Consider the following 16,050-nt stretch of genomic DNA (forward strand, 5'->3'; position numbering starts at 1 on the left):
CATATTGTTTTCCATTTGAAGTGTTGACTAACTTGGATAACGCTGGCTATATAGGTTGCACCAGATCATCTGTGCGCAGTTGGATGATACTGGATCCAGCTCCGATAAATTAAAGTACCATTGCGGTTACGCTTTACACACGGATTTGTAATTAGATAAAACACTTGTGCCTACTACTTCATAGTTGTAATTTGTCAATGATTATAAATGGAGATATGAGCAATATCAGTTAAAGAACCAACTTTCATCTATTCAAATATGCAACTAAGGAGTGCCTTTAGGTAAACCACATGTCTCCCCACATAGCTATATTTAAACAGAAAGGCGAGTCCATATGCAATATCCTACACCTTATCACAAACACATTTTATTATACAAGTTTATGTTTTTTTTCGACAATAGAAATATAAATAACAATAATTTTGTATGTTTCCATAACTATTCAACAAACATTAAACAATCACTGTTTGTAAAACACCTGTACCCCATATGATGGCTTCTCAAAGGAGACAATATATTAAGTATGCCATCACATTGACTTTGATCTTAAGACAGAATCATTTAATAGTAAAATACTGATACATATGCAAAACGTGCCTCGGTACTACAAATGTCTATGGAAATTGGTTGTTTATAGGACAGAAAAGCCTCAAAACAACTACAGTAATCCAGACTGACATTTAATAATATCCAAACAATGTCCTTCTGCAGCAGTTATAGTAAGTTTCCTTTTAGAATAAAGACAAATAGACTAACAAAACATCATGAACAATTTAAACTAGATTACATTATACAAAATATTAACTTCCATTTATGCTACAGGATTTACTTCAGTCTGTTACTGCTTATATTTATGAACTTTCAATCTGATTCACAAATCACTTATTGTTATTCAATAGTAATTTTGTAATAACATTACCATCCTTTATTAAAGTGTTGTAAGTTTGAATATATCATGCTGTTAATTTAATGACAGAAATGCCTGCTAATCAAAACAGATAGCTAGTAGCAAAACTGACACTAAACGACTATAACTTAACCAAAATGCATTTCAACCCGACTATGCCAACGATACGCAAAAACTAGCCATGGCACTTAAAATTGCTACCTGTTTGGATGAAATCCCGCCAATAGTCCTCAAATTTAGTCTGGACAAACTTTTATGACAGACAAATGGACTGATAAGACAAACGCAATATATCCCCACATATGAGGAGACATTATTACTACAATTCTATTATTGCTGTAAACTACCTTTAATTTAATGGGTTTAGAGCTTAAGTACATTTGCATTATGAGTAGAACGGAAACTAATTGACATTTTTATTTTATTGGATTCCCTGGTTTAAACATATTTCTAGGAATGCATTCAATAGCACTCCCTGGTGATACTTGTTGTAGAAATAGTTTGATTTTCTAATATCGATTGAGGGTGTCTGATATTCTAGCTATAAATGCCAATAATTTACGTTGATGGCATTAGAAATTTATACTTTAAACTTGAAACTTCCTGGAAATATATACAGATGTAAGATAAATAAGATGAACGAACTTTTTGCATTTATATTTTATATCTCGTTACATTTTATGTGAACAATGATATTACTGCACGGACTATTCATAACAGCTGTGGTACAGCCAGTATTGACATGTGAAGGCAACTGTATAAAGATAGGTATGTTCCAGTTAAAATTTTCTATATTCGTCAAAATAATAAAACTGTATTATTTTTTTAAATGAACGGAGAAAAGTTGCAGCGATCACTTAAGTATCACAGGTGTATCTTCTTCCCTTTGCATGTAAAACTTAATATAGATTTGTGTGGAATACATGGCTATTTTAAGACAGTCGATGAATACACTATGTTTCACATCTCCAGCGAGAAGAAAATTCAGGAAGGGTACATTAGGCCTCTGCTAACTATACAAGCTTGTGGAAGTCGCCATACGGTCTAAATTTGTTAGGGAGACTTGAATAAACAAAACAAATATACATAATTCTTGCTGCAAATATATTAGTAATCATATAGGATCGACATATTGGAATAAATCTACAAAAGGAGCCTTTGGAAGCAACGAATGCAGCTTTTAGGACAATAGTCGACGCCTTTTGACTGCATCTTTCTTAGAACGTAAACAAGAAAAAATAATAACAGAATAGGGTTGAATGAATATGCTCATGCAGGTAACTAAATTTGCAATACCCCTCACGCCCCTTAGCACCTGCTTAGGCGGAACTCTATTAAATATATATATATTTGAGAACAAGGTCATGAATATATAGCAAAACTGAGTACCGTAATTAAAAGTAATTACATAATACATTCTTGTAGTAAAGTAATGTATCTGATCTGTCCAACTCGGTATCTCCCGAATCTCTCTGACCTCATTCAGCCATATACACTATACTTACCACTTAATGTTCCTGCGTACTTTGATCTTTTCTACCCTGTATCCCAGAGAAATATTCAAATGTTTTATTAAAAGTTATTCTAATACGATCGGTTTTAATATCTCTGTAAACATGTGGAAAACAGCCTATATATGAATCTTCAATAGAATATGACTGACTGATATATTTTATCGCCTAGACTGTACATATCATAAGAGATTCTTCTTCTGTTCCATTCTGTGGATTCTTTATTTGAATTTTGTCCATAGTTTTCCGGCCGTTAGATTACAGGTTTAGAACTTCTCAAAAGTCCGTTAAAAACAAGTATCAAAAACTTCCTTTGGCGATGCAACACTTTCTAACAGAGTTGAAAATGTAGTAGATCGTCTGTCAAATGCAAATTATTTGCGTTGTTAGAATCGAAATAATATATTTGTTCCAATAATTTCCGATAGTTTCATTAGTTGAAAAAATATGGGTAGTCGTTCGGATGCGAATAATTAAATAAGTCGTGCTACACACTTGTGATTTAATTATCACACATTCTAATTCCTCTACGTGTCTATATTTTATAAACTTATAAAATTTAGAAAACAGATTTGTTATGACGTGAATAAATTCTTTGGGTACAATTTGTAATTTTTCCTTGAAGAAATGTCTTGCGTAACCAGAGGTGAAATCAGAATACTTTTATGTTATGAAAATACCTAACCAGTGGTATGCTTCTTATTACTCTAACATGTCGGACATATTTACATGTTAAAGATGTTATTGAAAAATATCCTTTTTATATGTCGAAAAGTCATTCCGTCTAGAATTTGACTGTTCTTTGTTTTTTTTTTTGTTTTTTTTTTTTTTTTTTTTTTTTGTTTTTTGACATATTTGAAAAATAAAATAAATACAAAAAGTAACAAAACGTGTATAACACAGTGACTTTGTTCAGTAATTTGAATTTTTAACAGGAAAACAGATCTTGTAACAGATTTTATCATTCACACTGTTTTTAGGCGTCGATTCAAAGAATGATGTGTACTTTGAAAATGCAAGATATATTTTACTTTGATTTTCTTATAATCAAATTCACAAATTCAGGTATGTATGAAAACTATTGAAAGTATTTGAAAACATGGACATTATAAAAGTCTCATTTTTTTCGCACGAAATATCTACTTCATTCCTATTTATATAAGTTTATTTTCAAACGACTTTCAAAGTGTAATTGTATAGAGGGTGCTGCCTTGTTTACGACTGTTGTAAGTGCCAATGCAAGTATGCCCTTTTCTAAGCATTTGACTAGTAAAATATTTTTAATATAGATCGTCTTAGTGCTTCATTCAATCCACTGCTGCCACCTGTTGTGCACATATCTAAGCCTAACATTTAAGGATATAGGAGTATATAAATAACGCTTTGTTTTAGTTAATATTTTAACTGTGCTACGCCTCCGACATTCTGAAACGCCTAATTACTCTTAGAGCTAATACAAGTTCACGTGCGCGTCATAACTCGTGCAAGACTACTAGCAGAACGGCGAGCTGAATTAATTTTGTACGGCTGTCAATGTACAATACAAAATAGCAAAGAAATTGCACGTTCGCATACTGTGTTAAAATTACATATGGCATATTGACAAAAGCATCGCTTCTAAATAATTGAGCATAGAATAAATCATATATAATTGACACAAGTCATAAGTGTTTTATTTCTTAATGCCATTAAACAAACCAATTACATTAGTTCTGATAGGCCATCCGTGCAAAAACCGTCGCTTTATTCATTAAAATAAAAGATACAGCTTTATTCGAGACCTTTGGATTTCTATAGTTAGCATATAATTTACTAAAGTGTTCAGCCAAACCATCACTGTATGGTTAATATTCCGACTTTCCTGCTTTTACGGTACAAGAAGACTACTGGTGCACCCCTGTAAAGAATCATGACTTGGGGAGCTGAAATTGTAAAACCCGGCACATGAACTAGAAGCGATGAGAATTAGAAAATAATTTGAAACCAGTGAGTCATGTAACATATTTACTAAATGATATTCTAATTATTGTTTTATTTTTCAGGGGTTGTTTCCAATGGAACAGAGAATATTTCAACCGAGAACATATTTTATTTCGGGCTTAACATATCTCTTGTAAAATATCAGATTGATACATCAGAGGTTTACCATATATTTCGATCGGGTAAGGAAAAGCTTTCCATTACAAAATCTGACCTATCTGTATTAAGTATTTTGGGCAGTTTCGTAGTTTTATAAATGGAAAACAATTTGCAGATTTAATAAAGTTTTATTTGTGTCTATTTGTCAGCTTGTATTCTTGAATAATAAAGCCACTGTATGCTTATTCTGCCTGCATATTTACAAAATTATTTATAATATATTATTTTAATAATTTGAACAGAATGTACATCATGACGAAACCAGAAAGATAATATTGTCATAAATAGACGGTTTAGTCTTGTACACAAGTTTCATATACATTTCTTATGTACCCACCAGTTAGCCTTTATTAAGATGAATATCACAAATAACATTAGAAAATCTACTAACGATGCGTTTGTTCTTGAAACAGTTAAACAATTGGACGCTGACGACGATGTTGACGCCATAACACTTTTTGACTACGATGCTTCTATTCTTCGGATGCCCCAACTCTTGAATACAAGCAACAAAAAGCTGATCATGTGGGGAGAAAGGCGAAGAGACAATCCACATTCCAATGTAAGGCACTTTTAAACATCATCATTAAAAATCAGGAACAGCACCTATCATATGCTCTTTTCCTATATATATGTGAGTTAGTTAGCTACCTTTGAAATATGTTTTAAGAAGATCACGGCAAAAATTACTATTTAACCATTTTCAAATTGTGTTCATATAATGAAAATAAATGATGCAACATCATCAACAATCGTATATGAAACAGGATTTTAAGTTTATACAGTGTACCTAAATATAGGAAAGTATTACACAACTCCGTTATTGGGGAAACAGCAACAATAATATAAGACTTCGTATGAAAGACTATGAATTATAGCGTAGTTTTAAACAAATTTAATGCCTGTGAAGGAAAACATAAAATATGCTTTACGTAAGCATATCGTGATTCGGAAACAGTGTATGGGTAATTCCTGTTATAGTCAAATCAAGTCAAGTCCAGTATCGCCAATATAAACATATGTAAGCTCATTGCAGAATGATTAATGAACGTTTATATATTTACATGCAATAGTGCAATATAGAACAGTATGATATCAACAGTTTTCAGGTATGAATGATATGATTAATCAATATAACATGCATAATCAACATATTAAAACACAAATAGTTCAGCTTTTATTTTCTCATAGATTTTGTCATTGATTTCAAATTATTTATGTTTGACCAAACGCAATAATACTAGGAAATATGTTTTCACTTGTGATTATGATTATGAAATGGACACAATAATAACAAGAGGGTCATGGTGACCCTATATTGCTCACCAAGTCCCATGAAGATAGGGTTATAAAAGTGGCCTCTAGAGTATTAACAAGCTTCTCCTTTGATCTGAGCGAGTGATCTAGTTTTTAAATCCACATCACCCAGATTCAAAATTGGCCTTGAAATCATCAAGATAAATATTCTGACCAAGCTTCATGAATATAAGGTCATAAATGCGATCTCTACAGTGTTAACAAGCTTTACATTTGATATAAATGGTGACCTTGCTTTTAAACCCACATGACCCAGTTTCGAACGTGGCCTAGGAATCATCAAGATAAACATTCTTACCAAGTTTCATGAAGATAGGGTTATAAATGTAGCCTCGAGAGTGTTAACAAGTTTTTCCTTTGATTTGAGCGGAGACCTAGTTTTTGATCCCACATGATCCAGTTTTGTACTTGGCATAGGAATTTGTATAAGCTACTAGCTTGTTTCCCAGTCCATGTTTTTGAGCTCTGAAAATTTGTTGTATATGTTATGTGTATGTTGTCGCGAAATAAATATCGTTTAAACTAATCTACTTCATGTCGCATTGGTACAAACAACTACTGCTTTTTAATGTCACATAACTTACCCTTTTCAATACCTAACTTAATATAAGAGACTTGATACGCTACATGATGTTACATTTTATTTGCACACAGTCAAAGCAAATGCATGGTAACAAGTTTTAACTTACTAATTAAGAACAATATAGCAGTTAATTACACACGCGTCCAGTGATCCAGTGATCATTGTACGGAACGTTATTAAATTCAGTATAATGACGTACTGATGTTTGATCTTATTATAAAAGAAATACAATGTTAGGCAGTACCTTATCTAGGCAATCGCCTTCTCTATCGTAAAGCTTAAGAGTACATTTTTTAGTCTTTACTAGAAAATGATGAAAGTGGAATCAGTTACATAGCATCACATTTCAACAAGACCTAAATGATAATAAAACGTGCGTTAAATCAGCTAAACGATTTTAGAAAACAACGGTTGTCTACTGTTAGAGGCGTAACTTCAATTATGAGTATATACATCAATATCTTCTAACTCAATACTTCTTTTCTTGTTCTATCACTGCCAAATATTGACTAGGTTCAATGGATACGATTGGTATTGATCAGTTTATTTAAATGGAATATAACAACGATAAATTAAACCATAAAAAATGCAATAAGGTTATCATGAAATCAAAAATCATTTATCAATCGGTAAATCCACAGAGACGGCGTACACTTAAAACGTGTATAATTGATGTAATGCGTCAATATTTTGAATTTTACTCAGCCAAGCTTGCACAAAATCAAAAGTTAAACTGAACATTCCACAAAAAGGGCGTTTGCTTTGCAAAGAACAATACGGTAGTTTAAGTTCCATAAATCTTATGTTTAAAACAGATGATACACTGTCCAAATAGATGTTATGCATAATTACATATTTTAAAAAATGCTACTTTTAATACTGCACTTGAACTTTTACAGTCAGCGTCATACAGGAAAGCAATGAATTCATTAAAACGTGTTCTACTACATGTATGTTAATTAATATTAAAACCCCAGACAAATATCAGAGAAAACAATAACCAGAAATAGGATTTAGACATTAATACATTTTCTATTTAAAATGGAAAATGTGGCAGCCACATTGTATACAAAGGCATTATGGACCTTAAATATCGTTCAATATACCACCTGCACAACTAATGAATTTTTCTAAACATAAATCTGATAACCAGTTACTGTACAGTAAACATATGGAATAGTATCAGGTGTCAGAAAAAAAGGAGACGAATATAAGCTGAGCAGTAAAACGGTTTCATCCAGCAGATAGCACGGGACTACACTAAGTTGCACATAATTTTTGGGTTAATTTACTTTAACAGTCCTGACTCAATGATTTTACATTTGTCCTTTTTTTGAAAACTGGTCACTAAGTCTTCATTACAATAGAGAAATATAAGTTCAGTATTGGCAAAGTTTAAATAGAAATTTAGGGACCCCATTGGAAATAAGTGATTAGCTTTACTTTAATGGGTCATCCCAAATGATAAGATCATATCTTTTTCCTATGTCAAAATATTATAAAATATACTTGACTTAATCTTTCATGTATCAATTCGCATATCTTTTTTAAGATTTTTATAAAATTCTAATCAAAACATTTTAAATATATTGATTATTGTATACATGTATTTTAACTGTATAAGTTATATATAATGTTTCATGATCTTATGCCTGAATAAATTTGAATTGAATTGAATTGAGGATAAAGTTAGAGTATGTGTGACGTTTGCATGACATAAACCGATTTTGGAAGTTCGAATGCAATACAGTAACTGTTTAAATAATGGTTGACGTCATGTTGTTTTGTGTTATGGTAACAGCTTTTCATTTGTCTTTAAATAATATACAATTATTTTTCAATACAAACTACAGCTGCAAATACTGCGAAATCATGTGTCACCTTTTAGACCAAGTTCAGGTTGATTTACATCATTGAACATTTTAACAAAACCTAAAGAATAAACATTCACTCATGAAAGTCACCTAGTTTTATATGTGTTCATTACAACAAAATCTTCAGAAATGTATATCTCATTTCACTGAACTACAGACACTTGATCATACTTCATGTATTAGAAAAGATTCAAATGAATTAATCAGGCTGCTTCTATGATATTTCAAAAGCGTAAAGTACAAAAACATTACGCGATTAACTTGAAACATTATGTTCTCCTGTTTCATTGATTTCTGTAACATCCAGTTTGTTTGTAAAGCTGTCCTGATAGAGAGATAGTTATGATGTTTTATGAATAATTTTGATTTTAAAAATCATGAAAGAAGAAAAATATATTTGTAAAAAGATACCATTATGTTTGAATGCAATCTTGAAAAGATAGTGTGAGTATTTAAACTACTGCACTAGATGCGATTATTGTATTTAATTCCATGCATAATTAGTTAAGGTATTCTGCACGTTTGATAAACCGGAAGTGATTGCGTAACGTTAAATATCCGGAAAACGTAGAATAAAGCCTGGAATCGGAGACGATAATGAAAATCACTTTATGAATTAATGGCAACCCGTCAGTAAATATTTTACAATGGCACTGTTACCATCTTTCAAAAGTTAAGATATAACATTAACACATCTGACATGTTATATCATTCAAAATAATGTCTAAAAATGAGCTTGAAACGTGCGGTTCACTTAACTAATGGTCCAATATCTCAGAAATAAGCACACGGGCCTATACATTTTATTTCACTACATTATAGGCCATATGTTTATTTACGACCACGTTTCATAAAAATCTACATTGCAGAAATACATGTATTTCTATTAGCGAAAATATTATGAGAGTTATGATTTTCTTATAGACTCCCATTACGAAATTTTGCGTGAGGTCAAACTTTTTCAAATCAGTCTAGCGAAAAAATTAAGCACACGACCCTATGGAACGCCTCAACTGCCTTTGCGTGATAACTATTAGTTCGTGAGGTGCCATTTCCAATATATTCTGTACAAATCATAATTTGTTATGTAGATAAAGCAGTTTGTTATGTACATTTGCTAGTTTGTCCTGTACATATTTTAGTTTGTGCTGTGCATTCACTAGATTGTTCTGTACAATTAATAGTTCGTCATGTGCCATTTCCAATATACTCGTATTCGGTACAAACTATAATTTGTTAAGTAGATAAAGCAGTTTGTTATGTACATTTGCTAGTTTGTGCTATGCATTCACTAGTTTGTGCTGTACAGTTAATAGTTCGTCATGTGCATTTTCCAATGTATTCGGTACAAATCATAATTTGTTATGTAGATAAAGCGGTTTGTTATGTATATTTACTAGTTTGTCCTGTACATAATTTAGTTTGTGCTGTGCATTCACTAGTTTGTGCTGTACAATTAATAGTTCGTCATGTGCATTTTACAATATATTCGGTACAAATCATAATTTGTTATGTAGATAAAGCAGTTTGTTATTTACATTAACTCGTTTGTCCGGTGCATTTAATAGTTTGTTCTGTACAATTAATTGTTCGTCATGTGCATTTACCAATGCATTTACCAATATATTCGGTGCAAATCATAATTTGTTATGCAGATAAAGTAGTTTGTTATATACATTTACTAGTTCGTCTGGTACACTTTTATCTACATAACAAATTATGATTTATACCGAATATATTGGAAAATGCACATGACGGAACTATTAATTGTACAGCACAAACTAGTGAATGCACAGCACAAACTAAAATATGTACAGGACAAACTAGCAAATGTACATAACAAACTGCTTTATCTACCTAACAAATTATGATTTGTACAGAATATATTGGAAATGGCACATGACGAACTAATAATTATCACGCAAAGGCAGTTTAGGCGTTCCATACGACCCTGTCCTTTTTCTATATATATTCTGAAGTTTTGAAAAATCAGGGTTTAATCAAATTCTATATTGTAGACAAAAAATTGATCAAGTCGTGCAGACATATCTCAATGGTAGTTATCATCTCATAATTTATATAATTCATTTAATTGACTATTTCATAAAAAATGCATTTTATCTACATGTTGTTTTTTTTTTTAAATATGATCCATATTTTTAATAGATGTTGTCTGGTAATATTAATCTGCTCTATGATGGTGCAGCGTTAATGTCAAAGTATCAATGTTTTGCATTTAGACGAGCAGTTAGTTATAGCTTGCAGCAATATTTTTAGTTGTCATGTCAGACAAACGGTGATTGAATTTTGAAAATATATTTTTGAAGGATAACAATGGAACACGTTACATAGACCCTGATGAAATTTGTGGTAAAGAAGATTTGCCCAATCTCACCAGTGAGGACCCATATTGTATAAAAGATCTAAATGCGACATTTGAACAACGGTAACTAGTATTGTTTCCTTCTAATATAGATACATAAAACACCTTATATGGTTTGTAAATTTTTAAAGTTTAACTTTAAATGCAGGAGAAGTGCTCTTAAATTCGCTTCAATAATTTACTTATTACTGCACACGATGCACAAACTGTTTAACAATAATAACATGTTCTTCAGATCTTATATAAACCTGAAATAAAATTATGTAAATGTCCTTTTTTCAAGATAAGTACAGTTTGTACACTGAAGAGGGAATCTATGTTTCCTGTTTGTTTGATTGTGTATTGATTTAGCTCTTCTAAGATTCTCAGTGAAGGGATGCGTCGATTTTACATGGTCGTCCATAATGAGGTCATACTAACAAGAGGCAGATAGAGAGTTAAGTTATATAGTTAAAGTAGTTTTGCACGTTTGATAAACTGGAAGAAATGGCGTTACGTTATTTATTATGTTTACATTATTGTTGCGTAAAAAAATACTCTTTTCACTGGATCCGCCCGTGTATTAACGGGAGAAAAATCGTGTGCAAACAATGCAATTCACGTGTTGTTAATACATGATTGTTTTCCCAGGGACGTATATGTATTTCTGCGCAGATTGAAATCTGGTATCTACATGTACGTCTTGTTTCTTCCGTAATAACCTCTTCCCTGTAGCATAAAAGATGCAATTTAATTAATAGTATGTTTTGCTGTAACAGTTACCAACGCCAAAACGATTGCCCCCAACAATGTTCGTACTCGCTTCTCCCCTTGTTTACTCCCGTTTTAGAATTCAGCGTCGATTCAGTTTTTGTAGATAACCGTGAATTTTTAAGAATCGCGTGTAACTTGTGCGATTGTTTGTTTTTAGGAATCATATTAATGATTTTGGTAAGTATCAGTCGGCATGTTTTAATGTAATTTCTCCAAGAATTCAATTAAAAAGTACTAAATCGTACTCAAAATGTGTTCATACTCAAATAACTTGAACGTAAAGTTATTATTCTTGAAATTGCGTTCCTGTTTACCAAATTTTTAAATAAAAAAATTATTGGTAATGTCATGTTTGTAATAACGAGAGATAAAAAAAATCGTTTAAAAACCTTCAGTACATGCTTTTTGTAGTGTTGTTGATTTCTGAGCCATGGTTATGGATATTTAAAACATGTTTACCGTTTCCACGAACAACAGAATGGTAATTAAAAATGTACCATAATCGTAAAGTCATCACATATGAAAAATATACATTTAGTCTTCGTGTAATATTCCTATGCAAGAATAGCGACAATACACGTTTGTTTTGTGTATTAACGTCTGCAGAAGCCCTTGGGATATGTTTGTGACCTCCACCTTCGGTGTCGGTCAAATACATTTTCGTGGTCTTCTGTTGATGCTAAAACGAATAAAAAACGTGCATTATCCCTACAAAAAAGCCAGCACCCGGCACGCGGAATCGAAAAAATGTCTTTGAATTATTGGCAATTCATATGACGTCAATATCATTGACATTATAAAATAATATAAAATAATACAAATGTTAGCACGTGAAATAATTTCAGTTAGTGTCTTTAACTCAGATCTTTTTCCTTGTGGGCAAATATCTTAAACTACAGTGGTATGTTTAGGACATGCATTTACTTTTTTAAGATTAAATTATCTATTGCGAACTACATCTTATCTCGAGCGCACGAGATCTTTTCTTGAGCGATCAACATCTTATCTCGTGCGCACGACATCTTATCTCGAGCGATCAACATCTTATCTCGTGCGCACGACATCTTATCTCGAGCGATCAACATCTTATCTCGAGCGCACGACATCTTATCTCGAGCGATCAACATCTTATCTCGTGCGCACGACATCTTATCTTGAGCGATCAACATCTTATCTCGTGCGCACGACATCTTATCTCGAGCGCATGACATCTTATCAATATATATTAAGGCCCTTTGTGTGAATTCAGATCATCAGTAAAAACATACGACTGTCTCCGTCTTTGCTTTTGTTTCGATTATACATGTACCTATAACCGTTTCACGTGTTTGCAGGGTTATAATTTAAATACGCAAACTGATAAAAAAGGCAGCAAAAAATCAGTGATTACGCCAAGAAATAAATTTAAGTCCTTAACAAAAAAAAAAAATAAAGATTCAGTATGTAGGCTTCGCCCATATATTAATGAATTCCCTTGTTTTCCCTTAATTCAAGCATGCAATTTTATAACTTTTCTGCGCGAATTTATCAGTCGAACTGCAATTTGTTGCTATTCTAACAAGCAGAAAGCATCATTGGTTATGTTCATTTAATTTTGAAGACAGGATAACCAATTATGTGCACTGCTCTCACAAATGATGTGATAAACTTGTACATGTACTTGCGGGAAGTTTAAATAACGTCGGAATAGGCGGGACCCTAATTATCAACTTGTCCGTATGTTTTACTGATGACCTAAATACACACAAAGGGCCTTAACATATATAGATAAGATGTCGTGCGCACGAGATAAGATGTTGATCTCTCGAGATAAGATGTCGTGCGCACGAGATAAGAAGTTGATCGCTCAAGATAAGATGTCGTGCGCACGAGATAAAATGTTGGTCGCTCAAGATAAGATGTCGTCCGCTCGAGATAAGATGTTGATCGCTCTTAATAAGATGTCGTTCGCACGAGATAATTTAATTTAAAAAAAATGTGCATGTCCTAAACATACCACAGTACAAAACTAAGTACCCAGATATGTTCACTTTATTTAACCATATAATATATATTATGTTTATTTACAATTGTACGAAGTTTCATGAATATCTATATTTTAGAAAACGTTCTCTGTGTGTAAATATCATCAATCGTTTGAGCCATTGCATTTAAAAAACTTGCTTCAGGTTCATACGTATTTTTGAAATCAGTCTAGCTATAAACCATACGCAATTTAAGATCTCACCACATTTCGCAGAAGTTCATGAACTGTTAAAAACTGAAGATGAATCAATCTACATTGTAGATTTTCTTATTATTTCAGTTGGGAAGAACTACCTAAAGCATATATATACGGGAGTGGTTACGTAGAAATTTTAATATTATTAGATTAAACCTAGAATTGACTGGAAAATGTATGTTGAACGCTAGTATATGTATTCAAAATGTGAACTTATTACTATAATCACGGCTTTACAGGAATAAAACATTTTACATTTATTGGTATTTTGAATCTTTTCAACATTTAACCAAGGAAAACAGAAGTATTCATTTTTCAGTGAAGACAGTCTGTTAACGTTACTTGCTCCCACGGCACTGACGATTATAGTGAAACAGTCAGCGTGGAGATGTGTATTTATTTTCTACGAGACATCCACAGGTATGATAATTTTACATTTGTTTACACCATAACTGTATCAAGTTGAAGAACGACACATCATATAAACTTATAAACATTATCTTATATACATATAAAAAGCAATAACATCATATAAAATCTAATGACAATTGTAATAGATTTACTGCTACAAATTTACACAGTACGTATATAATTAAAATAGAAAAAAAATAATGGAATGAATGATCTGTTATTTCCAGAGGTAGAGGCTTCCGACCTTGTTGACGCTCTATCCAAAGAAGGGGTTCTGCTTTCCTTGTTTAACATTGACCACGAGAGATCTCTACACAATCTCCTGCAGAGGATTTATGAATTTGAAGCTAAAAAATATCAAAATCAAGAAATTAATTTCATAGTACTTTGTCAGTTCTACTGCGCTCGGACAACACTAAGAACGGTAATAACTTATAATTCACATATTTTGTAAATTATCTGAAATGACATATTTCAACAATAGCAGACATTTTGTGACGAATAGTTGTCACAGTACGGAAATGATATTTCTTTGCTCAGATCTCGTGTTTTTCTAAATAAACATTGTCTTCGAACTATTACTTTCTAGGGGGCCTCCGTGGCCGCGTGGTTAAGGTCGCTGACTTCAAATCACTTGCCCCACACCGGTGTGGGTTCGAGCCTCATTTGGGGCGTTGAAATCTTCATGTGAGGAAGCCATCCAGCTGGCTTACGGAAGGTCGGTGGTTATACCAAGGTGCCCGCTCGTGATGAAATAATGCACGGAGGGGCACCTGGGGTCTTCCTCCACAATCAAAGTCGCCATATGATATATAATTGTGTCGGTGCGACGTTAAACCCAACAAAAATTACTTTCTGGTAAATTTTCACTAAGATTTCAAAGTCGTCATCAAGCTTCCTTACAGAAATTTGTTCATGTATGAAATCATGTCTGTGAGGAGCAGCACCCAGATTCTTCAGTCTTTCAAGCTTGGAATATCATGTGACTTAAAATTGTACAGGTGTGACTATATGTCTAGCTAAACAAATGAAATAAACAATACATTATTGAAAACGGGAATAACTGTCAGGTTATTGTGTTTTGAGAAGTCCTGTATTTTCAAAAGGTTTGAAAACAACACACAGTTAACTGTTTTTTTCAAGTTCTCCGGACTGGAGCATTCAAGCCCCGCTGCGCTAGGGCTTTGGCCACTAATTTTCATATGACCCAAGTTCTGGCTTTTCTCGAGTGTGATTCGATTCCAGTAAGCACCTATCTATCGATATACCATTGCAATTGCAAAAATAATAATGTTGTTATTAAATGTATATACCACAGGCAAACACATTTGACGCATTAAACCGTTCACAGAAGACTCTCCTTAAAATGTTCTCGAGATGGCTGGTTGTTGTGTATGGACAAAGTCATGGTGTGCCACATACTCTCAAAGCATGCGCAAACGATCTTGATAATGTCGCTATTGTCGCCTTTCCAGGAGTCAGTGGAAACGGCCTTGAGGTATTGATGTTACTAATTATGAAACAGATTTCCACATTTTAGCCAGTGTTTTGATATCAGTAGTACACATAAGTGAGAACGGCAAAGTATCATTTTCAAAATTAATATCACAATATCATATTGCCCTTTTTATTGGTAGTGGATTCATTTGTTCAGATCGTAGAACATTTTCTTAAGTCAAACATTTATTCACGTATTTGACAACAACTTCAAAGTCAGCTATTAACCGCCTAAATCAAAATGTATATTTGACTGAACTATGTTTCAATATCGTGACTAATAAAAGCATTTGAAAGAAGAGCTGCTTAGCGGATTTAATCAATCATATTTGACATGCCTATAATTATTAAACCAAGAAATAAGTGTTTTATCCGGCTTTTAAAAATATATATCAACTATAACACTTCAATATCTTATTTTCTATATTTGTTTTTGAATGTTTTTTTAACTTGT

General features: G+C 32.5%; 1 protein-coding gene across 1 annotated transcript; it reads left to right on the forward strand.

Annotated features, from left to right (window-relative positions):
• The first annotated feature begins 1,497 nt into the window (after positions 1 to 1,497).
• Positions 1,498 to 15,876, forward strand: LOC123555399 (uncharacterized). Its single transcript, XM_053547177.1, has 6 exons — positions 1,498 to 1,675; positions 4,461 to 4,580; positions 4,971 to 5,119; positions 13,991 to 14,108; positions 14,327 to 14,523; positions 15,418 to 15,876. The coding sequence occupies exons 1-6, from the start codon at positions 1,597 to 1,599 to the stop codon at positions 15,637 to 15,639; spliced, it is 885 nt and encodes a 294-aa protein (XP_053403152.1). The 5' UTR covers positions 1,498 to 1,596; the 3' UTR covers positions 15,640 to 15,876.
• Positions 15,877 to 16,050: the final 174 nt, after the last annotated feature.

The sequence above is a fragment of the Mercenaria mercenaria genome, chromosome 7, assembly GCF_021730395.1.
Source record: "Mercenaria mercenaria strain notata chromosome 7, MADL_Memer_1, whole genome shotgun sequence".
NCBI classification, from domain to species: Eukaryota; Metazoa; Mollusca; class Bivalvia; order Venerida; family Veneridae; genus Mercenaria; species Mercenaria mercenaria.

Excerpts from the sequence above, each read along its gene's own strand:
- LOC123555399 (XM_053547177.1), top strand. The coding sequence starts at position 1,597 with ATGATATTACTGCACGGACTATTCATAACAGCTGTGGTACAGCCAGTA. Across the intron at positions 1,676-4,460 it reads AGGCAACTGTATAAAGATAG|GGGTTGTTTCCAATGGAACA; the intron begins GTATGTTCCAGT and ends TTTATTTTTCAG. Across the intron at positions 14,524-15,417 it reads CTCGGACAACACTAAGAACG|GCAAACACATTTGACGCATT; the intron begins GTAATAACTTAT and ends TATATACCACAG.